We start from the raw sequence: 25,478 nt of genomic DNA, 5'->3' as shown, positions 1-25,478 counted from the left end.
CACTAACGCTATTGAGGACTGTGCCTCCATAGTTCATTTCTGCCTAAAATGATAGGAACTTGACATTATATCCTGGCACTGATGATGGCTGTGAGGAAGGGTGGCTGGTGCTGCCCTAGGTAAGCCTTGAGGCTACACTGAAGGTAAATACAGCCCTGGGCATGGCCACCCAGCCCAAAGAGCCACCTCACGATGCCTATCTGCAGAGTGCCATGAAGTGGCCGTATGGGAGCTGCAATGGTGGTCTGTGCTGCAGCTCCCAGCCCAATTCAGAGGACATCGGAGAATCACCCTAACTGACCCTTGTTTCCAACTGCCTGGAAAGTGCAAAACCTGAGACTGTTGGGAGGGATTCAAACGTGTATATGACCTAGCAAGTTTTGAACCTGCATAACCCTTTTCTCCTAGATGTTTTTAGATTATGTTGGGGTGATGTGATTCATACCTAGGAGACTTAAAAAAACATACCTACCATGCAACATTACCTTTGTTCCTCAGCCAGATAACAATGTAGCTTAACTTGAAGGAGAGTTGTAGTTTCAACCCCGTACTTCATTATTCATTAGAAAGGGCCAACACTGGCTGGTCTCTCCAAAAAGATTTACCCCATCAAATCATACATTTTTTTTAAATAGACACCACCTGGGTAGTTCAAATGGCATTATTTTAACTATTTCCTTGCCAAGAGTTTTATAAAGGTTTTTGTAAAAATAACCTTTTTTAAGATATTTTGGACTTTACTTTACATTTTGTTGAACTGGATGGTTCCCCTGATGGTGACATCGCTGGAGAATTATTTTTACCACATTTTTTTAACTGTTTTTACTAATCACGTTACCACCCCCTCCTACACCACCCACCACCACTCTCTCCACTCATCCCATACTAACTGCTTTTTCCCCTACAACTGAAGAAGAGATAGCCACTCTTCTTTCTTCCTCTCACCCAACAACCTGTCCCCTTGACCCCATCCCATCACAACTCACAAAGTCTCTATGTCCACACATTGGTCCATCAATTACCCACCTACTTAATCTTTCTCTATCACCTGGAACTGTACCAACAGCCTTCAAGCATTCCTAATCACACCCATTCTAAAAAAAAATCCTTCCTCGGATCCCATCTGTCTGACTAACTACCGCCCTATCACTCTGCTTCCTTTTACCTCTAAGTTGCTTGAATGTATTGTATACAATCACCTTAATAACGTCCTCTCCTCTAATTCCCTCCTTGACCCTCTACAGTCTGGTTTCAAACCCCTTCACTCTACTGAAACGGCTCTAACAAAAGTCTCCAATGACTTGCTCTCTGCCAAAGCAAAAGGTCACTTCTCCATTCTCATACTATTGGATATTTGCTGCTTTTGATACTGTTGATCACCACCTTCTTTTTGACACACTTGCTTCTATAGGCATTCGAGATACAGCTCTCTCCTGGATCTCCTCATATCTGTCCAACCGTTCCTTCTCTGTCAGCTTCTCTGGCAAGACATCATTATCCCTTCCACTTTCGGTTGGCGTCCCCCAAGGTTCAGTCCTAGGCCTTCTGCTGTTCTCTCTTTATACTTCATCTCTTGGCAAACTAATCAACTCATTTGGCCTCCAGTATCATGGATATGCAGATGATTCCCAAATCTACCTGTCTTCTCCTGATCTCTCTCAATCTCTCATGTCCCGTATTACCAATTGCTTGTCAGCTATTTCTTCATGGATGTCACAACGCTAAACTTAATCTTTCTAAAACTGAACTCATTATCTTCCCTCCTTCCATCTCCACTTCACTACCTGAATTCTCTATCACCATTAACAACATGACTATCTTGCCTACTAACCAAGCCCGATGCCTTGGGGTCATCCTTGACTCAAACCTCTCCTTCATCCCGCACATTCAGTCTCTCGCCAAATCCTGCCAACATCTCCCGCATCCGCCCATTCCTCACCCAAGAATCCACAAAAACTCTGGTTCATTGACTTATCATTTCCCATCTTGACTACTGCAACACTCTTCTGGTTGGCATTCCACTGTCTCAACTCTCTCCTCTGCAGTTTGTCCTAAATGCTGCTGCTAGACTTATCATCCTTGCACGCCGCTCCTCTTCTGCTTCCCCACTGTGAAATCCTCCACTGGCTCCCTATTACCTTCATATTTAAATTTAAAATCCTGGTACTAACATACCCTCCATAACACTGCTCCTCCATACATTTCTGCCCTCATAAGCAAATACTCGCCTACTTGATTCTTACGTTCTTCCCATGGGCTAAGGCTCTCCTCCTCACTTATCACCTCTCCCTTTTCCCGTCTACAAGATTTCACTCGGGCTGCCCCATATCTCTGGAATCTACTTCCACCGAACCTTCAGCTTTCACCCTCCCTCTCAACATTCAAGAAACATCTTAAAACGCACTTCTTCAGAGAAGCATATCATCTTAGCTGCTAGAACGTCCTTCTTGTCATACTCCTTGAAAATATGTATTGTATTAAGAGCTGGGTAAATTGTTGACGCTATATATATATAAAAGATAATAATAATAATAATAATAATAATATATATATTAGCTTTCAATAGCACATGTTTTTCTCTTACAGTATATATGGTACAAATATTATGCCCACTTTGCTACATGCTAATAACGCGTATTTCAACAGTACAGTCATGTTTAATAAAGTTGTGTTATTCAAAGAACGTCATGCGCTTCACGTCTCTCTCTGGCCGTTGCCTGACGTAGAATCATGATTCTTAACTGCTAGCGTTCAGCCGTCGTCACGTGTCCCGATGCATATAAAACGTTGCGAGCCGAGCCCAGCCGCTTTAGTGTGACCTTGCGTAAGACAACGTTGCTGTCATGTCGTCTGCATTTGCACGGCTGCTGCGGATCCCAGGCCTGGCTCAGGTGACGGGGAGAAGGGGAATTGCTTCCAAACCTGCGCGGAGCCCAGTGGGAACTATGGTGAGAAGCAATGCCTCGGCATATACACGCAGGCATGCATACATTAAACACATGCAAATATGACACTGCTGCTGTGTAGGGAGAGGGTGTATGCGATACGATCTCTGTAAGCAAGCTATGTCCCGCCAAAGTTCGCAAAGTGTTTTTTGGTGTGAATACGAAACGTATAAAGAACGATTCGTTTGCGTCGTTCTTCCCATACCCTCTGTCTCATACTCTGGATCTTGCCCTTCTGTGCATTCGGGTTCGGCCTGCTTGTTTATAAGCGCCGTGTCGGACGGATATAAGGGGATAAACGGCTTGTGAATTATTAAAAAATCTCATTATCACAGCCTACAAAAGGTATTTCATGAAGTGACCGTTTAGTGCCCCGCCATTGATGACTGCATGGTTAACCACTTATCCGCTGGTCAATTTTGACAGCATGAAGCAGCTAATCCCTGCCGCAGAAGTGCTCACACCTAAAATAAAGGGAGGGCTTTCTGCGCATGTGTGCGGGGATCTCTTGTCCAAACCGGCATTGAAGCTGGCTGACTATGAGCATTCCTCAGTGTATTTATATGCAGGCAACTCCCTAAGTAGTGCTGACCGTAGTGTACCTTTGCAGGTATAAAATACAGTGCTGTTTACAACCTGGCATTTACAATACCCGGTTTCATCTGCTTTTGTTACAATAAACATCTGTAGACCTTGAAGGTTGCCATTGTCAGCTGTGATATTTTAAGTGACTTTCAAACACCTCACTTATGGCAATGCTAATTAAGTATTTCTCCATAGACTCCCTTTAGATTTGGACCCCTCTTTGCCAGTGAGTTAATGACTTGTGTAAATTAAGTCAAGGAGTTGAAACCACATTGACGGTCCAACCCCAGTGAGATACTTCTACAAGAAGAGCTTGGTTGGTCCTGTTAAGTGCTTAATTAAACAGGGAGATTTGTTTTTATTATCCTAGCTTGAGAAACATGCCGTTATTGACCCTTCGTAACGAATAATAATGTGGGGTAGCAGAAACCAGCTCTGTAGTGAAGGAACCCAAAAGGGTCCAGTAAGGCATGACAAGGTGTCAGTGCATTATTCTAATACAATGGGCTGAAATAAAGTTGGAACACACACACTGCTGATATGCAGTTGTCTATTCAAACACTTATGGGGGGGAAAAAAAGCATGTCGTTGAAAACCTAACGATACAACAACTGAGCTCCATAGGTAAAAATTATCTATTTGAGCTCCATTAAAGCTCCCCCCTCCCCATATTGGAGGGCTTTAACGACACCCCCACATGACCAAGAGTGCACCCCTTACCATCTGTGGTAAGCCAATAAGACTTTTATTGGCTTACCACAGATGGTAAGGGGTGCACTCTTGGTCATGTGGGGGTGTCGTTAAAGCCCTCCAATATGGGGAGGGGGGAGCTGGTGTATATACATTTACATTATATTTAATGCAAATTAATTTGGTAGACAGACTGCATATATTCTTTCTGTAAACGAGGCACAGTTCAAATGGGGGGGGGGCGGTGGAGATACTCATCCACACAATGGTTATGTGAGACAAGGCCAACAGCCTTCTGTTTTGGATACATATTAAGATGTTCTAACTGATAAATATTAGATTATTTTTTTTAATTAACACATGCATGGTGTTAGCTCAGTTTCCATTATCCTAGTCGCTGAATAGAAAACATTTTTATAAATGTGCTCTCTTCCTCCACAGGAATCCTTGGTGGGATTCACCTCGTTTGTCGTCTGCTTCTTGATCCCATCCGGATGGGTTCTTGCCAACATGGAAGCGTATAAAAAGAGGAATTAACCCACCACTCCAGGCCCATTTACTACATTCCAGTACAGCACCATGAAACCAAGCTCCTCCCATGTTGCTGAACCTGATGAACGCACATCTGTTGTACTGATCTTAGAATTTGTCAATCTGTTACATTAAAGCATGTTTACACTCTTACAGCTTTGTGTGCCTCAAATCATTACTCTTGTTTAATGGTATTAAAGATGCTGGGGCAGTTGAATTTCAAATGTTTATATGTTGAAGACACTCTAGGGCAGTGATGGCGAACGCGTGGCACGCGTGCCGCTGTTGGCACACCGAGCCGTCTCTGTGGGCACGCTGTGACTACAGTCATACACTGTAGTCACGGCGTCGGCTCCCGCGGACTACATCTCCCACAGTTCTCTGGGGAGAACCCTCCCCAGAGAACACTGAAGCCACGCCCCACGCTCTCAAACATCTGACGCACCTGCGTGCAGTGGCATCGCTACAGGGGGGCAATTGCCCCCCCGCCGAATTTGGAACCATCCAGCGGATTGCCCAGGACAGTCCCGCAATGGGACTTTAGTCCTGGGCAGCCTGAAACGCTTTTTTTTTTTTTTTTTTTTTTTTGGATGCGGAGGAGAGAGAGGGGTGCCTAGCAACCGCTCGGCCCCCCTCACCCTCCTCCACGAGGCCTCTACCTCCGCCGCAGTGCCGGCGTTTCATACTGAGCGCCGGTATATGACATCATATCTGGTGCTCAGGAGTGAAGAGAGAAGCCTCGTTCTCCAGCCGCAGGACTTTAAAGGTGAGTGAAATACAGAGGGGGTGAGTAGGGAAAGAGGAGGGAGAGGGGTTAGGAAGTGATAAGGGAGGCAGAAGGGGTAGAAAGTGATAAGGGAGGCAGAAGGGGGTAAATGTTAATGAGTGAGTATGAATTAATATGTGGATGCATTGTGTGAATGCGTGAGAGTATGCATTAATGTGTGAATGAATTGTCTGAATGAGGGAGAGCATGAGTTAATGAGTATGTGTGTATTATAGATGTGTAATTGTGGAAGGGCAAAGATGGCACTCACTGGGGAATTATCTCTGACAGCGAGTCGCCACTGCCTGCGTGGGATATCACCTGACACACGGACATCACAGGAGCGACTGGGGACTGACCCCACACCGATTCCAGCAAATCAAGTAAGTTTTATAACCAATTTAAAAAAAAAATACATGCACGTGTACAGGTTTTTTTTCTTCAATAAAGTTTAATGGAAAGCTCTTGTTTTTTTCTTTTTAAACAAAAGCTGTTAATTAGTTTGAAAAAACTACGAATTGTTTTTTCTAAACTAAAACCTTGTTGTTCAGGTTTAATTGCAGTGTTGGCACTTTGAAAAAAGTCGTTTTGGTTTGCAGTTTGGGCACTTGGGCTCAAAAAGGTTTGCCATCACTGCGCTAGGGAGACTATGCCTGCAGCTTCTCAGTGTATAAAAGTGGGGGAAAAAAACATTACTGCCTTTAGACAGATGGTCCATAAAGCAGGCATCCAATAAATCTTACTGGGAACAAATGCTGTCCATGCAAAAGTTAGTCTGCATGTTGTCAGCTGGTCTTTTGTGGTGGGAGGCTTGCCGGGGGAAAAGGCTGATGTGGAAACTCAAGAATACATGAATATAAATACATCTTTAGAGGGGAATAAAATAAAGGGTGCTGTGGGTACAACTCCCACTATGCTCTGACAGATTACAGAAAATTGTGATAGAAGTGGTAGCTACAAGCAGATACACCAGGGGTACAAACAGGGTCCCATATTTTTGGTGACATGGATTCTATCCAGAGAGATTTAGACTGATTATGGAAGTAACAGTGTGTGCCTACTCTGCTATTTTGCGTACAATTTGCTGTGTAACTAACATACGTGCCCAACCACACATTGTACAAGGTTATGGGGGAGGGGGGGTGTTGTATTTTTAACAGTTAACCCTAAGCGTGTGTAGCTATGAATAGCCTAACTAGAAAAGTGTTCCAACTGCAAGCTGTTTCTAGGATTGTTGCCTAAATTGGCCTAGTGTTGACTTACTCCACAATTACAGAGAGCTTGAGGTTTATTTACTAAAGGGAAAGTTTGTTTCAATTATCTCACTTTACTATTAAGGGCCAATACTGGCAGGTTTCTCCAGCAACAAGGGCTGCGTTGGCCTCTTATAATGCTCAATTCAAAAGGTGATGATCATCTAACAAACCTGAGCCAAGCTCTTGTAGCAGAAGCTCACTGGGCTGCTCCTTCATAATATCTAGTAATGTCAGGAAGCCTCCAGCAATCTTTCCCTTTAGTGAATTGTGCTCTTGTCTTTGTAATAAATACGTTTCTAAAGCTCTTTCCCAAGCAGCGTAAAAGGTGAAGGCAGAGTGTAAGCTTATTGTCTCGCGAGAATACCACACTAATTAACGCAAATACTCTTTCTGGTTAAAAACATGCGCCTAGAATGGAAATGCCTTAAAATGGGATAATAGCGGGAGATGGCTGATTCAATTCGGGGGTGACAGAGATGATTTACTGACGCTATCGCTTGTATAAATGTCCCAGCGTGACATCACGCGAGCGCCAGAAAACGCCCAAACCGGTTCTTATAGGATTAATTCCCTATTTATGCCCTGAATAGACCCTATTTACTGATGGCAAGCACTTCCTTTATACAGCCCGTAACCAAGGACGATACATTATATTGACGCGCATTTAGCCAGGTTTTGTTACATCTTCGTATTTTATAAAAACACATGTACATCCAGTATCACACAGACATACGCGCACGCATTCTAGAGTATCTTTTGTGGTGTCTTCCATTTCCGACCAGCGGGCTGTAAAGATGAAGGCAGTACTTCCTGTATCTGCTCACCCGGAAGTGATCGCTAACGGTGTTGGTCAGGAGGAAATATGGCGTCGGAGGACTCTGATAGACAACAGCAAAGTGATTGTGATGGTGAGAGGGACATGCTGCAGTAGTGAACGTTCTCACGCATGGTCCCGCAGGGTTCTTTTACTTCATTACATATCAGCGAATACACAACTGCATAGGAAAGGGCTGCAGCTGCACATGAAAACAGAGACCCCCTGCTCATACATGTACTGCTACCTCCGTTTCGCATGCTGTGGCCACGTCTGGTGCCGTTTCACATTTAAACGTGTGGCCCCCCGCTTGTGGTCTGATGAGGGGATGATGTATGTGCTTATGCTCTGAGTTATAAGAAAAGCTACACATAGATTTACACACATGATTAACCAAGCCTACAATACCTGAACAGTAACAGTGGTTTAGTGTAAATGAATACAGAATATGCTCTGTTTCACCCACACTCTTTGTTTTTTTTTTTTTGTCTACCAATCATAGGCCGATATCATGGGCTTCTGGATTGTCAGTGATTTTAAAGATGCTCCAGTCATTGGAGTTTCATCACTAATATAGGTGTTTGCTGGAAATGCCCCCCATAAGGACTGGGCTTACCGTGCATAATATATAATGCCATTCAAACAAAATAAGACCAACCCAAAGAAACATTCGCTGGTATGTTGTGTAATCAAGTGACGCATTTCAATGTATTATAAAGGACAGACCTTGATGAGTTACTGCTGCAAGAGTCCTTCAAGGCATTCACTGATTTAACTGTGCATTGTGCAGGGCAAGCTCAGTTCTTGCTGGAGAAAATCAGGGTTTGGCCCATCATAATGCATACGCAAAATCAGTGTATTGGAGCTCAAACTCTCTGCCAAAATCCCTTTTTTAGTGAATAGTGTAGGCAGCTGTAAATGTGCTCCGTAATAATTTGAGCCAGAGCTGGAATGTTAAAGATATTTTGTGTACTTGCCTCTAGCTTCATCTAATTAAAATTCACAAATTAGACATTGAACGCTTTCATTATTTTTACTTGCTTACTCGGAAAGCTGTATATGCTTTCAGTTTGAAACATTTTCTGTGTCTACTTACCTGTTTTCGCTTTTGTCTTTATTATATTCACACATACTTATATGCTTCTTGTCCTGCAGGGGTAAACTGTCTCACTTACGACGAAGCAATTATTGCTCAGCAGGACCGCATTCAGCAAGAAGTGAGTGCCACATAAAGCTAGGTTACCGTTTGCGTATTTTATGTATGTATTGCTGTTAATTTGGCCATTATGAAGCACTCTGATCGCGTTGTACTGTTAGGTAACGGATATTTTGTGAGTGTTGTGTTGGGGGAGTTTGATACGGATGCTGCCAAATACATCTTCTCATCAAACACAGATTGCTGGTCAGACTCCATTGCTTTCTGAACGATTGGACTTGTCGGTTTTGTACCAGGAATATGCCCCTGATGACCAAGTTTACCAAGAGAAGATTAAGGTATATTACATTAAGATTCCTTTTTATGGTCACTGTTGTTTATTTCTCCTTAAGATAGTGGTCATGGAATCTTAGATTAGCATGGTCTGTGCGTTAGACAGCTCTGTGACTGTTTTTTTATTTTCCCAATCATAGGATTTGCACAAAAGATACACATACATACGCCGAACGCGACCAGATGGTAACTGCTTCTATCGAGCGTTTGGCTTTTCATATCTAGAAGCTCTTCTGGGTGGAGGTCCAGAGCTTGAAAGGTAAGGCACAAGAAATAACACCCCAAGTGAAATTATTTAACCATGTAAACATTTATGTTGCTGTTCAGAGAAGAAAAGGGAAGTAGAGTCTGTCAAAGTTTTTTTATTGAAGTATTATTGTTCTGTCATTTTTATATTTGTCTTGTAGGTTTAAAGAGGTTTCTTTGCACAGTAAAGATGATCTTATTAAACAAGGCTTCACGGAATTTACTATTGAAGATTTCCACAACACGGTAAGTGCTTCCAGTGTGGCCTTGACTTTTTCAACAAAATATGAGTTCTCAAACAGTGAGTGACAAGACATCTGTGTGCAATTTCCTTTTTTTGACACGCAGTTCATGGATCTAATTGCTCTTGTGGACAAGCGGCCTCCAGTCTCAGAGCTCTTAGCTGCATTCAATGAGCAGACTGTGTCAGATTATGTGGTGGTCTACCTGCGACTCCTGACATCTGGACACCTGCAGAGAGACGGTGTCTTCTACCAGCATTTCATAGAGGGAGGAAGGAGTGTCAAGGAATTTTGTCAACAGGTAAGATTTTGTCACACAGCACACTTGTGCTTAAATTTTGTTATTTATTTTGTAGCGTTAATGTTTACTGTTCTTTTATCCAAGTCATGTGTTTAATTAAATCAAATTAAATGTCTTTCATAAAAGTATATTATATAAACAAGTATTTCACCATGAACAGGTAAATGGTATCGCTTGCCTTTTATTTTTTTTATTTGAAAGTTAAAGGAGACTTATTCAGAACTGCGATGCCTTGAAGTTTCAGTCATTTTTGGGAGTATCTCATTGCACCCTTTTCACTTACCCTTTGCCTATAAAACACAGTAGAATACTTGTTTTACTGATGCCGTAACATATGTCTCGGGCACCTCTACTTGCTACTGCTTACTGAAACTATTGTTTTAATGTGGTCCATTTCCCCTGTAACAGAATGGCTAGAGGAGTAATTTGTGATACATATTAGTGGAATAGCTATAGCTTGTTAGCCAATAACTTACAGTATTTTCTCACACCTAAGCAAGTTATTAAAAAGCAGACACTAACTAAATAAAGTAGATTAGTGGAATTGCTTTTAAAAAAAAAATGTATAAACTTGTTGGGGGGGCAAAATCTACATATATGGCAGAATCAAGATAATATTGTAATGTTTCTGTTGATTGTCCGTGTAGAGCAGTTTACGCCATGACTCTCTCCGTAATGAATATATTGTCCTTTATCTCAAATTGTCAGAGCCATGTGTAGACAGTTGTTTGTGACACCATATATTCTGTGCACTTACAATGCGCTCATTTCTTGCCACTAAGTCAAATTAAAAAGAAACATTTAAAATGTCAGCTTACTCTTTTATTGACCCGAAATGCTACCTTTGCTTCAACCTTGATCGTAGGATTTGATACCATGACAATACCATGAGTATTCAGTTGTATCACTTTTAGACAATGGCTACTTTTCTTATATGGATTATAGCCTAAATCTTGCTTTATTGATTTTGTGGCCAGCAATATATATATATATATATATATATATATATATATATATAAAAGTTTTTTCTTTAATTGTGTGTTGTTTGCTAATGTTGTAATTATCACATATGTCTGTTATTTTTCAGTGCAAATGCTATTCACATTTCTTCACATATTCTTGAAACTATTTGTTTCAAGCAAATGCCTTGTATAGAAATGTTACCATGATTGTGTGTTCTGGAAAATAATGTTGTTTTTTTTTTTTGTTTGTTTTTTTCCCCCTCTATTTCACAATGTTCACCATTGTCTTACTTTTCATCGTTTATAAGGAAGTAGAACCCATGTGTAAAGAAAGTGACCACATCCACATCATTGCTTTGTCCCAGGCCTTGAACGTGTCTATTCAGGTTGAATATATGGACAGGGGGGAGGGCGGAAGCACAGTCACGCATGTATTTCCTGAAGGCTCTGACCCTCCACAGGTCTTCCTGCTCTACCGGCCTGGACACTATGACATTCTCTACAAATGACCTGCTCCACGCTGCTCTTCTTGCCCTCCGTCTGAGTATTCCCACAGCTTACACCATGTCTTCTAGTGCTTTCACATATCTTTACATTCCCTCCCTTGTCTATGTTTTATCTAAAATGGAGCAAAATAAATAATAAAACACTACAATTGTGTCACAGTCGATGTGAAAATAGACAGGGGCAATATGTAGTCCATAGATGTCCTGATTTTGTTGTTTAAATGCAAATTGCTGAAAATGGAAACCGCATGTCCAAAATCTCTGTTGTTACGTTCACCTCTCATTTTGTCTGGGGAATGCTGGATACACATGGACTTAATTAAGTACAAATATCTTTAGGTTTTCAAATAAAAAAAAAATAAAAAAATATTGAAGACATTTTGCGGACTTCAATTCCCATAACCTTCAACCACAATGATGAGTGTAATAGGAGTTGTAGTCCTCAAAAGTGGGTGCACCAGAGGTGCAAAAAGCTTGGTATGCATTGCATATTAGTGTATTGGGATTACAAAAAAAGATTTTCTTTTGCTATTTGGTATGGAATAAATGGGGAATTAGTGGCATTCGTGCCAGTGTAGCACCTGATGGTATGCACAGTTTGCTTAATGCTGTGTGTTTCCAAATAGCTTAATGTGTGCTGATAAAACAGGTTTCCCTAGGTAAAGTGTAAACTTTTTATAAAGTCATTGCAAAACTATGTAACTTGGCCCGGTCTCTCATGTGGAGAATAGCTGTACATAATTTGTCTCCAAAATTGCAACAAAAAAAATTTGTTAGGTTTTTTTCATTAATAACTCATTTTATTAGTATATATTATTTGTATTTAATGCTGTGCTGTATTTAGCACTTTAACTCAGATTTGTATTTATATATATATTATATAAAAAACCTATTAATTCTAAGGTAAGATCATGATTGAATTGACTGCTGATTTTTTTTCTTTTATATTTTTGTTTAACATTCCATTAAAAGTAATACAGATTTAGATTCCCCGGGTCTGCCATCACATCTGTTTCCACCAGTCAACCACAGCATATCATACAATTTTTGCTTTATTTGCCATGATCCTTCAGTTAAAAAAAATTGAAGTGTTCCTTGAATTCTACTTTGTTTTAGTATAAGAAATTGTTTATATTTGCACTGTTTATTCTGTAAAGCTGTTTTCACAAATATCTGAGGATAATGCACCAGTTTAAAGTAAGGGCCACAGCACAAGGACTGTCACCCCCCCACAGCATAACTGACAACTAAGGTGCAATTTTCAAACTAACATGAATATTATACAGTATAGACAAAAAGGATTAAAATTAATCTACAATGTGACTACTCCTCCTTATTAAAAGCCATTGTTATTGCGTCTTACAGGGGAACTCTTACCATTTGTTTCCTGAATGTGTCATTTAGGTTGTTAGCCTACAAAGTAGGTCTTTGTTAATTAAGGTTTTGCGTACATATAGTCCTAACCTGACATAGGAGGTGGTGGAAGCCTGAGCCATAGTAGCCAGAGTATTGTCACAAATACAAACCTATTTTGTTATTTTTGCAATACATGGTCAGCTGAAGAACTTTTGCTGCTATTTGTGGCATCAACATGTGATTACATTGCATGCTGCATCATGTATGATGCAAATCAGTAACGTGTTCTGATCTTCACTAGGCTTTCGGGTTGTGAGAACTGGCTTCTCAAATAGCAAAGGTTCATGGGTAGGCGAGTCACTATTTGTTACATTACATACATATTCCTAAAAGCATAGGACTATAACCAAATGATATAAAAGAAGTATGGCGGGAATTCCTCTTTAACATGTACTAAAACATGGCTAATAACGCATGAGCAAATATTGCCTCCCTTTTTCAAAGGCATCAGTGTTTTCCTTGCTGCCCTTTTTCACTGAGAAGCACCACTTGTTTGCATTACAGACAGCTGCTGCACATTTCTTGGCAGGCGGCAAGTGGTACTGTTGCAGTGCTGCTCGTTGTTGTGAATCCAGTTGGAAAATGTCCATACTGTGCCATTAAGCTGGAATGGGAAAAGCCAAGTGTCCCTGGTAAATGTGTCAAATACTACACAGCTCATACAGTGACTGGTGGGGTTTAAATATTTTTCTATTAAATAAGCAGTTAAATTTTAGGAAATATGTATAAAATATAGGCTGTTGCTAGCTTGCTTGCTAAATAAGATGTCATAAATGCCTTAGCCTACTCTTACAGCATTTCAACCATTCATGTGCTGCACTGCTCTGTGGAAAATGTTGCGCCTATATAAATTAAGTAAATACGTGTGACACTTGCAGGAATTACTACTCTGATTTTACAGATAATCTACAAGTTTGTGTGTTTCATTGTCCAAAGTTTTACTAGTGGGTTTTTACTTTTTGCCATATGTTAAACAGGAACTTCTAAACCTGCTAAGTATGTCTGGGCATTCCTTTCCGTTAAGAGGTGACTAAGTTGTACATTTTCAGAATCTAGTATTCGCTAGCCTGGGTTGACGCTTCTGCAAATTTACAGTCAATATGTATAGTATCTCACAAAAGTGACTACACCCCTCACATTTTTGTAAATATTTTATTATATCTTTTCATGTGACAACACTGAAGAAATGACACTCTGCTACAATGTAAAGTACAGCCTGTATAACGGTGCAAATTTACTGTCCCCTCAACACACAACCATTAATGTCCAAACCTTGGCAACAAATGTGAGTACACCCCTAAGTGGAAAGTCTAAATTGGGCCCAATTAGCCATTTCCCCTCCCCGGTGTCATGTGACTTGTCAGTGTTACAAAGTCTCAGGTGTGAATGGGGAGTGTTAAATTTGGTGTTATCACTCTCACATTCTCATACCGGTCACTGGAAGTTCAGCATGGCACCTCATGGCAAAGAACTCTGAGGATCTGAAAAGAAGAATTGTTGCTCTACATAAAGATGGCCTAGGCTATAAAAAGATTGCCAAGACCCTGAAACTGAGCTGCAGCACGGTGGCCAAGACCATACAGCGGTTTCACAGGACAGGTTCCACTCAGAACAGGCATTGCCATGGTCGACCAAAGAAGTTGAGTGCATGTGCTCAGTGTCATATCCAGAGGTTGTCTTTGGGAAATAGATGTATGAGTGCTGCCAGCATTGCAGCAGAGGTTGAAGGGGTGGGGGGGGGGGGGTCAGCCTGTCAGTGCTCAGACCATACGCCGCACACTGCATCAAATTGGTCTGTCGTCCCAGAAGGAAGCCTCTTCTAAAGATGATGCACAAGAAAGCCCACAAACAGTTTGCTGAAGACAAGCAGACTAAGGACATGGATTACTGGAAGCATGTCCTGTGGTCCAATGAGACCAGGATAAACGTATTTGGTTCAGAAAGTGTTAAGTGTGTGTGGTGGCAACCAGGTGAGGCGTACAAAAACAAGTGTGTCTTGCCTACAGTCTAGCATGGTAGTGGGAGTGTCATGGTCTGGGCCTGCATGAGTGCTGCCTGCACTGGGGAGCTACAATTCATTGAGGGAACCATGAATGCCAACATGGACTGTGACATACTGAAGCAGAGCATGATACCCTTCCTTTGGAGACTGGGCCGCAGGGCTGTATTCCAACATAATGACGACCCCAAACACACCTTGCTAAAGAAGGTGATGGACTGGCCAAGTATGTCTCCAGACCTAAACTAAGCATCTCTGAGGCATCCTAAAACGGAAGGTGGGGGAGCGCAAGGTCACTAACCTCCACCAGCTCTGTGATTTCGTCATGGAGGAGTTGAACAGGACTCCAGTGGCAACCTGTGAAGCTCTGGTGAACTCCTTGTCCAAGAGGGTTAAGGCAGTGGCCACACAAAATATTGACCCATATGGGCCCATTTTGGACATTTCCACTTTTACTCTGTTATACAGGCTGTACACTCACTAGTTTACATTGTGGCAGAGTGTCATTTCTTCAGTGTTGTTACATGAAAAGATATAATAAAATATTTACAAAAATGTGAGGGCTGTACTCACTTTTGTGAGATACTGTATATTGTATATTGAGTATAGCCCTGACGCATGCATTCTTTTAGAAATGTCCCTATCTAGAACAATATGTAGTACAGGGTATGGCAATTCATTCACGTCTCTTTAGCTTTCATGGCAAGGTATGGTAATTCATTCACTTTAAGGATTTCGCAAGCATTTTTGGAATGTGAAATAGGTTGGAAATGCCAAGCCACAACGATTACTGTAACACCTTCTTAGACAGTGCACATGATAGTCAGAGCCATATTTACATCCCTGGTGCCCCAGGAATATATACTGTTGGCGACTTGAGTTCAGTAGGTAGAGTATATATGCAAACTGGGAACAGCATGGTTATAAATTAATAAAGTGGAATGTGGGTATACTTGTGTAGCTCTCTAATTTCAGTGCTTATGATGTCCCAAGTATTTATCTCTGCATGTATTTGTGTCATGGAAATTCAAAAGTACACAGCTATTGTTATTTTTGTTTTAGGCAAGGTTGGCAGAATTTTAGTATTCATCTTTTAAGGGCTTTAATGGCAAACGTTCCTTTTCGATAATGCCCTTGCTGTTTGAAGATGACAGCTGTGTATCCTTAGTAAATGTATCCCTGTGTTTCTAAGAAAGGACAAGACTCAAAATAGATGCAGCATATGCATGACACTCTGCTGCCCCTTAGCCGATGCATTAAATGTTTCAGTCCCTAAAAGGACACACACAGTGCACTGTCTGGTTGAAAACTATCTGGAGAATTGTGAAAAAGCAGAACTATTTCTGTCCCAAAAATGTAGCAGTGGTGTAACATGGTCCACTATTGCTTCCTTTATAACATCTCTGATACTTTGGTTGGCAGAAAATAACCCTTGCTTAAGGGTTAAAGATACTCGTAATGCTTTCTGTAATTTTGTGTATGTATATATATTTTGTTGTGACAAATATGGCTCAAACAACCTATTTGGGGCACTGAGAAACTGTCTGGGGACAAAAAGAAAGCTGTTTGTGGGCTAAGATGGTACTGGGGTCTCCTTAGAAGTTGTAATTTTTTTTGTTTCCAGAATACACCTTATTTGCCGCATTGTTAACCACTTTGCTGCCCCTCTCGGATAACTTCTGAAAATCACTTCTTGTCCCAAAAACGCCTCTGCCATTGAGGGCTTCCTCACTAATTGGTGATGAAGTAGTATCAGGATCAAAAGCTTGACATAGCTGTCGCCCATCTTTAGGAAAAATCGAGAGACAGTCAGGCCTGAGCCCTGTATATATAGATTGTCAGTGACTGATCAGCACCTTCTCAGGCATCTAAAAATAGCGGACATGGAGCAGGCTGTTTGTTACCATGTCTCCAAAAGTAAGTAAAGAAGAGAAAAAAAGTGCCTTGATGTTAACAGCTGATCTAATGTTAAATACAATTAGCCAGCATGCAGGAAGAAATTATCTCTGCTGGCATGCAGGGGAACAGACGTTGTGCAATACCAAGTGCCCCCTGCCACCTGTCAAACTAACCCCCAAATAAATAAATGGGTAGAGAAGCTTTTGTGAGCTACAATTCCCATCAGTCTCAGGCAAACTGATGATGCTGTGGATGAGAGTTGTAGTCCAAAAAAGTGGGTGTGCCAACGTTGAAAGGGTGGCATTATTGTGGAAGTGTGTACTCACCCTTAATTGTGTATCTTTATTATATCTAAGGCATTTAGTTGTTATGTTTGTCAACCTTGCTAATTACATTGTTTTTATTCTTTGGTTTGGCATAAACATTTTTTCTCATTTTTACATTTTTTTGTGTGTTTCTACCAACATAACATGTTGTACGATGTATGGACTTTTGGACTGTATGTATCATGAGAAAGCGTTATCTGTCCTTCAAAAAAACATATATAATTTTGTAGGGGTGAGCCAAAAAAAAAAAAAGGGAATTGTGGTAGAACAAGTTTTCTTGCATATGTTTTCATGACAGTTTTAAGCCCTCACTTCTTTCGAATATTGAAATCTCAGCAACCTTTAATTAGGAGGAACAAATCTCTCTGAGCATAAAATACAGTGCTGTATACAGAAATGTACCCTCGCACTAATAAAAACTCGGTTTATTTCCCTTTGTTCTCATAAACTTTCTTTTTTTTTGCAAATGTGGAGGCTGTCATATGTGAAAGTTTGGGTAGCACTGAGATAATTGCTTATGGTAATGCTAACGAAGTCTGCTCCTCCATAGATTTTCATTCAGATTGTCTGGCTTGGTGGGTCATACAATGGTTTACCACAGCTATAGCTTGGGCTAAGGCATAAAAAACCAACAATTTTAAAAACTAAATTCTGATTACTTAATCTGATCCTAGTAATAAAATATGGTGGGCACTCACCTTTAAATAACTAAATAAAACACTAACGCAAGCAAAGAAATAATTGAACAGAGCTGGACATTTAACATTAACTATTTATGGGAGTTTATGTACAGTATATCTATCCAACATTCACCCTTCTATATGGCAAACAATACAGGTTTTCTGCAGCAGTACAGCAAGTGTACTATGCAGACAGTCTGCATCACCACTAGTAGAGTAATGGTGCTTCTGGTTCCCTTGTCTTCCCCTGGCGGGATGCATTACGGACCCCCATGGCACTGTTATGACATAGTGTGGTCACGCCAACATCTGTCTGGCCAACTGTTCCAGCCAACTAAAATGCTTGAAATTGTCCAGCTGAAAGCAAATCGAACATAAAATATCTGCAAAGCTTTTTCTAGAAAGATGGCATTTCCATCTGGCACACTGAGAAAAGGCTTCAGACACTGTGCCACCTACATGGTCATAATGAGTAGCATGCTGCTGCACATATCCAGCCTTCGGCTTTATTTATGTCATCACATGGTCCCTGGCCTTAAAGTGCCAGGGCCTCTGGTAATTGCTAGTCTGGCCCTGTTGTAGAACGAGACTGGCTCCTTCTTGCATGAGTAGCTTGGTAGGGTTGTCCTTCATAATGTATAGTGAAGTTAGTGAGTTGACACGTTAGTGAATAAGCCTCAGTATCCTTTTTTATTTTCATACTACTTGTTTTCTTTTGGTCTATACAAATGTTTACACGCGTCACTGATTGGTACATAAAGAGACTAACCACACACTTGCAATTCTCAGTCCTGTGTCAGCTGGACTGTACACACAAAAAAGGAACAGATGAACAAACTGAAAATGAATAATTTATTTGCATTCTCATAAGTGAACCCTGGCTGCTTGTATAATTCATACAGTTTCATAATTAAAGTTGGTGTAAGAATGAAAATTCCAGTCAAGCTTCACTTTTCATACACTGGCTTCAGCATGGAAAATTAAAAGGTGTCCTGTTTAATCAACAGAATATAAAGGGTTAATAATCAACACTTTATATCATATTGCACATGCTGCGGTACCCTGTCTACTATATTGATTTAATCAATATCATTTCATGTTTTCATGTTATTCTTTTCTTTACCTTAAAATCTATACATAGACTTCTTGTTCAGGTCCAGGGACATAAAATGGACCTGTGGTTTTTTTTTGTGTTTATGAAACATCTTGCAACCCTGTTTAAAGTGGATACAAGAAATTGTATATTTATTTGAAAAGTACCAAAAATTACCACAACAACAGATACTTTCCTGAGGCTAAAAAGCATACTTCAACACAATACACACAAACGCTGCACATTCATTTGTAAATTTATCCTACAAAATAAATTGCATACATTCCATGTGTAAAAAAAAAAAAGGACACTAGGGGGCGCTCGTGTATACCGGTTTGGGTAAATCGAAAAAATAAAAACAGAAAAAAACAAATAATAGTGTAATATTGTATACAAAGGTGGCGCTGTATGACTAGGTGATGCACTCACACTTTGTGTAGACTTTCAAGCGTCATAGAACATCCAGTCCTCCAGGTAGATGTATAATGGGAATATGCAAGGAAACAGAAGACACGTGGAAAAACCCAATAGTGTAGTATTTAACAATAATGTGACCCGCAAGTATAGAGAGACACTTACACTTACTATAAGGGTATAACACCCATCAGGTATGTATTCCTGGTATTCCTCCTCCGTGCTGTTGGACACTTTTCCGTATTCCCCGGATGTGAACTGGCGCTTTGTGATGGAATAGAGGTAAGTCCACACTATATTCCAATCAAGTATATTTATTTATAGGCTATAAGCCCAAAAAATAAAAAGTTTAACAAATATCCACTCAGGGATGTTAGAAAAAACATAAACTAAAAAATCTGATAAAAGAGCTCTATAAAATCCTCAAATCCTCAACGCGTTTCGTCAAATAGACTTCATCAGGAGTATTCATCGTTTGTAGTGTGTTTCTTTTTAAATGTTCCGGGCGCCATCTTGGTCCGCCCACGTCTGACGTCAGTCCGTGCGTCGTAATTGATGTTCCCTCTGACCCTCCGTATGTGTCGTGGAGATGCGTGCCATAGAGAAACAACGGTAAGTAAACAAACCATGTTATTGCGTATTCGCCTATTATAAAACCTAACTTAAGATAAAAAATGTATTTTCCTAAGCTGTCCGGCAGCCCCGCCGATCAGGGGCACCCCGGGCCGTGCGTGGGGCACATCGGGACCACGCCGCACCGCGGACATTGCCTCCAGTGCCTCACCACATCACACTGGACGCCGAGACCCACAACAGAGACGGGGAGGAGACCACCTCCACGAAGGAAGGTATTGCCCCCATTTCCCCGTGTTGTCTCCAGTACATGAGAACTGTACCACCACATGGACATTCCCAATCCTGCACTAAACAATGTGTTTCTTTCTACCCTTCCGTAGGTACTCATTTGGACTCTGAGGTCTGCATCTATTGTGTTGATGTGATATTATGTGTGGTGCTAAAAACTTATATATAATGAAGTGATAAATAAGTACATAAAAATATGAAGAAATATGAAAGGATACATATATATATATAGCTAAATATATTCTATATGTTCATGTGATATTGTGTATGGTGCTACAAACAAACAGAAATGTTTGGACAAAATCTGAAAAAATAAAAATAAAATAAAAATAAAAATAAAATAAATAAATAAATGAAACAAAAAATTATATATATAAAGCTGAAAAACATATATTAAGCAAGTATTTCTCTCTACTGTCCTATGCATGTGTGAAAAGTAAGAATAAATGTGTGTTAAGTCAAATAAATGAAAATAATGGTGTAATGTATGAAGTTGGAAAATAAAAATAAATGTATATGTTATTAAATAAATGAAAAATGATAATAAACAAATATATAATAACGATAAATAATGATAAATAATGAATAATAAATGCAAAAAATAAAAAATAAAAATGATGAGAAATGCGTAAATAAAAAATAACTGTGAAGAAATTGGATGTTGGTGTTCTCATTATTTACTCTATATAGGTTGAATCGTGAGAGGCCAATTACATATATGTCAATATATCTAATTCCATATTTAGACCCCCCTTTTTAAATGTTTTTAATTTAAAAATCCACTCGGTCTCCCGTCTTGATAGATTGTCAACCGTACTGCCCCCTCTCCAATTGGGGGGGACCCAATCAATCCCTATGATTTTTAAGGTGTCTAAAGAGAATTTTGGGCACATATTACAGTGTCGGGGAACACTATGTTTGATATCCTTATTTTTTATATTCCCAAGATGTTCTAGTATCCGTTCTTTCATGGGCCTTATCGTTCTCCCTACATATTGTAGCCCGCACCCACATTCCAGTAGGTACACTATGTTTTTAGTCACACAATTTATGAAGTGTTTGATGGTATATATTTGACCAGTTAATGTGCCGACGAACTGATTTGTTTTCCTGGGGAGAGATGTACACATTTTACAGTGGCCGCATTTATGAAACCCATTTGGTTTCCTACCTATAAACATATTGGGATTTTGTGCTTTTATTTGTTTTGGAAGGACACTTGGGGCCAATACTGTTTTTAACGATCCTGTCCTTCTAAAGATTATTTGTGGTTTCTCTGGTAGTGTGGTGCCCAAAAATTCATCGTTTTTTAGTATATGCCAATGTTTATTGATAATTTGCTTAATTTTGTTGGCTTGGGTATTGTATTGTGTAAAAAACGAGAAGCTGTAATCCCTCCCCTTTGATGTATTGAAAGACCTGTTTTGGTTCCCCAATAGTTTTTGTCTATCCACTTCCTCTACCTCACGAAGGCTACTCTCTAATTTATCTTCCGGGTAGTTCTTCTCTAGAAATTTTTGTTTAATCTCCTTGGCTTTTAGTTCAAAGTCCTCCCTTCTTGTACAGTTCCTTTTTATCCTCAGGAATTGGCCCTTTGGGATGTTATTGAGCCATTGGGGGTGATGGCAACTATTATAATTTATATACCCATTCCTGTCTGTGGGTTTACTATAGTTTCTGGAGCATATCTGGTTACCTTCTGAGAACACCTCCACGTCCAAAAACTCAATTTGTTGCTCCTGTATATTTGAGGTGAATTTTAAATTAAATTTATTGTTATTGGTATACTTAATAAATTCATTTAGATCTTCCTTTGACCCCTTCCAAATGATAAGAATATCATCGATGTATCTCTTCCAGAGCACCAGGTTTGCACCGAATGGGTTATTATTCCATATGGATTGATGTTCCCACTCTGCTACGAACAAATTTGCGTAGCTCGGTGCAAACCTGGTGCCCATCGCGGTCCCACATAGTTGGAGGAAAAAGTCATCCTCAAACCAAAAATAATTATGTTTCAATATATAATTGATACATTTCAAAATAAATGATTTTTGTAATGGGTTTATATCTGTGTCCCTCGATAAAGTATTATTAATTGCTTCCAAACCCTGTTCATGGTCTATGATTGTATATAGCGAGGAGACATCCAGTGTGGCCCAAATAAACCCTGGGGACCACGTGATATCTTTCAATGTATTGAGGAGGTGGGTAGTATCTTTAAGATATGCTGGAATTTTGGGGACGTATTTCTGGAGAAAATAATCTACATATTCTGATGTGTTACATGTAACAGAGTCGATCCCACTGATAATGGGTCTTCCCGGAGGCTCCTTAAGATCTTTGTGGATTTTGGGAAGGAAATAGAATACCGGAAGTTTTGGGTGTTCTTTTTTTAAATAATTGAACTCCTTTTTGTTTAGGATGTCTTGTTCGAGGCCTTCCTCCAAAATGTTATATAGGATGATACTGAAATCCTTTGTGGGATCCTTCCCTAGTTTCTTATAAGTGATAGTGTCATCTAGGATCCTTCTTGATTCCCTTATATAGTAATGGCGGTCCATTATCACCGTTGCTCCCCCTTTATCAGCCTGTTTAATCACTATATCGTGTTTTTCCTTCAGTAGTTTCAATGCCTCTTGTTCTTTTTTATTTAAATTATATGATTTGGTTTTGTGGCCCAATTTTTCTAAGTCTCTTAGTATAAGGTCAGTGAAAACTTCTATATGCTGACTTTTTTCATTTTGTGGGAAGAATTTTGATTTAGGTCTAAGGTCTGTATGGGAGAATTGTTCTACAGTAATCTCACTGTTGGTGTCTAGTCTCTCCGGTCTGCAAAAAAACCTTTTAACAGTTAACTTCCTCAGGAACTTTTGGGCGTCTAAAAACAAATGGAATTGATTCGGACCTTTTGCCAGTGCGAATTTTAATCCCTTGCTTAAGAGATTTATTTCATTTTGTGTCAGTGTAGCAGATGATATATTGATAATACCTTCCTTTTCTGGGCTTAGTACCTGTTCATCTGGTGTCCCCTTTCCTCCCCCTCTCTGGCCTCTTGTTCTTTTGTGTATTTTCTTTTTTTCCACGGGGAAAGAAGGGAAGTATTTTTGGTCACTGTTTTTTTCTCCATATACACCTATCTCGGACTGTCCTTCACTACTTTTGTCTTTACACATACATTCCATGTGTCCCAGTTTTTGCAGGACAGTCCCAATTTATCGGGAACTATTCCACGTTCCGGACTGGGAATAAAAAGCAGCCCTGGAAACATTTGGAGAGCAGCCCCATACAGCTTATCTCGCAGTCGCGCTCTTATACCCACACGCACCCCTTATACATACCCGAGTCACACTATTTGCCATACAAATTACTATAAAGCATTCTTTTTATCACATTATTTGTATTAAAATGCCAGAAAGCAAAAGTGTTAAAAGGCCCTAATAAATTAAATAGATTAGACACAATGGAATCAAAATATTTGCTACTGCAAACATTTTTAGATGAAAAAGTTCCATTTTATTCAGTGGAAAAAACAGTGATCACATTATTCTTCACGATATTCTTGTAAGAAACTTTTGGCTATTAATACCACCGCAACTGTTCTAGCACTGCATCATCCAAAGAATACCTCAGCCCAGATACATTATTAATTTTTTTTTTTTTAAATGCACACAGTTCATGGTGCAAAGTGGTCTGCCAGTGTGTTTATGTAAAAGGTCCTCTCTTAAGGGGAAGGACAGTGAAACCAACGGGAATAACAAAATGAGTCCTTACAACTAAATTGGGTTTCACTCTGAAGATCCCAACCACGATTCAAGTGTCTGCGATTAATCCTTTGTGATAAAATATGCAGATTAAAATAAGAGTAAATAACACAAATCCAGGAGACCCTTTTATCTCTGGATAAGTAAACATTAAATAAATCAATTTATTACTACAGTAAGTACAGTGCACACCGACACACTGCTTTGTCATTAACTCCTCCTGTCATTAATCCCCTTGTGTATTGATTACTGTCTTCCCCTCACAACACAACCTTGTGCATTGCCCACTTTGTGCATTTATTCCCCCACACCATTGTGTATTGTCCACCCAAGCATTAATTTATGTCATGCCCCAGCTAACCACCCCCCCTTGATGCCCCTAACACTATTGTATTGGTTAATGTGAAGCACACTTGTCTGTTGTTGATGCCCCCCACTGCCATGTGTATTACCCCCAGCCACCCCCTCCTTTTGTATTACTGTATTTGCCCAATTATAAGACGACCCCTAAAATCTGATTATTAATTTAGGAAAAAAATGAAAAAGCCTGAATATAAGACGACCCCATAGGAAAAAAGTTTTACCACTAAATGTTAATTCATGTAAACTTTGTAAACTATTTTTTTCCATAAAAGCCCCCAGGCTTGCCACTCTGCCCCAGAAATGCCTTATACCCCCTAAATGCCACTGTGCCCCATGATATGCCTTTTTAACGCTCTATATGCCTTTTGACCCCCTATGTGCCACTCTGCCTCCAGAAATGCCTTATACCCCTATATGCCACTCTGGAATCTAGGGGGTTAAAAGCAGGGGAGGGCTGGCAGCCTAAGGCCTGGGGGGCAAGTCTAGTCAACTGGCCCATTGCACCATCAAAGCGGCTGCGAGCGACATTGAAAGCGGCCGTCGTGCGGCAGTCACTCCACCAGCGCCTAATGAAATTAAAGTGGCCAGCGTGCACGCACTGCATGCCTCAGCTCTTCATCCCACCACTTTTAAGACGTGGGAAGAGGAGCTGAGGAATGGCCATTGGGTCTGACAGCCGCATGATGCAGGGGGGTACCTAGAGTATTTGGCACCTGTGGCAGACCCTGTATGTGGCACCCCCCCCACACACACACACTTTAAAACTGCATAGTTTCTATGGTTAGGCAAACATTGACAGGGGTACAGCATATTTGTTATCATTATATGCTTAGGGATTATGCGGTACCACCGTCAATGTGAGCCTATACATTGAGCCAGACACTGACAACCCCTATCACTATATACTAAGCCAAACATTGATGTGGTGTAGGCTTACCACTTTAGTGACTGGCATAGTATATAGTAGGGATGCAACGAAATGAAAATTCTGGACTGAAACTAAAAATTCAGCATTCACTTGGCCAAAACTGGGGGAAAAAAACAAAAAAAACCTTTAAAATACTTTATTAAAAGTAACACCAAAATTAGACAAAAAAAATCAACAATAATATTAACACATATATATATATATATATATATACACACACACATATATATAACAACAATCACAATCCTATCATGCCCAGGTTCTAGCATGTGCTGGCTGACTTAGCATGATAGGAGTGTGATTGCTGTTTGCAATTATATATATAAATATATTAATACTGTCATTGAATTATTCTGTCCAATAAAAGTGTTAACACACCGAAGTTGGACCAAAAAATAA

General features: G+C 40.1%; 1 protein-coding gene across 1 annotated transcript; it reads left to right on the top strand.

Annotated features, from left to right (window-relative positions):
• The first annotated feature begins 7,635 nt into the window (after positions 1 to 7,635).
• Positions 7,636 to 11,336, top strand: LOC149281725 (ubiquitin thioesterase OTUB1-like). The gene is made up of 7 exons (XM_089499064.1): positions 7,636 to 7,681; positions 8,743 to 8,804; positions 8,983 to 9,081; positions 9,217 to 9,335; positions 9,484 to 9,568; positions 9,671 to 9,865; positions 11,136 to 11,336. The coding sequence occupies exons 1-7, from the start codon at positions 7,636 to 7,638 to the stop codon at positions 11,334 to 11,336; spliced, it is 807 nt and encodes a 268-aa protein (XP_089355190.1).
• Positions 11,337 to 25,478: the final 14,142 nt, after the last annotated feature.

The sequence above is a fragment of the Sceloporus occidentalis genome, unplaced genomic scaffold (assembly GCF_023333645.1).
Source record: "Sceloporus occidentalis isolate IW3139 unplaced genomic scaffold, rSceOcc1.0.p SCAF_128, whole genome shotgun sequence".
Classification (NCBI taxonomy): domain Eukaryota; kingdom Metazoa; phylum Chordata; class Lepidosauria; order Squamata; family Phrynosomatidae; genus Sceloporus; species Sceloporus occidentalis.
The sequence above is the reverse complement of the archived record's forward strand: the minus strand, read 5'-3'. Positions and strand labels throughout refer to the sequence as shown.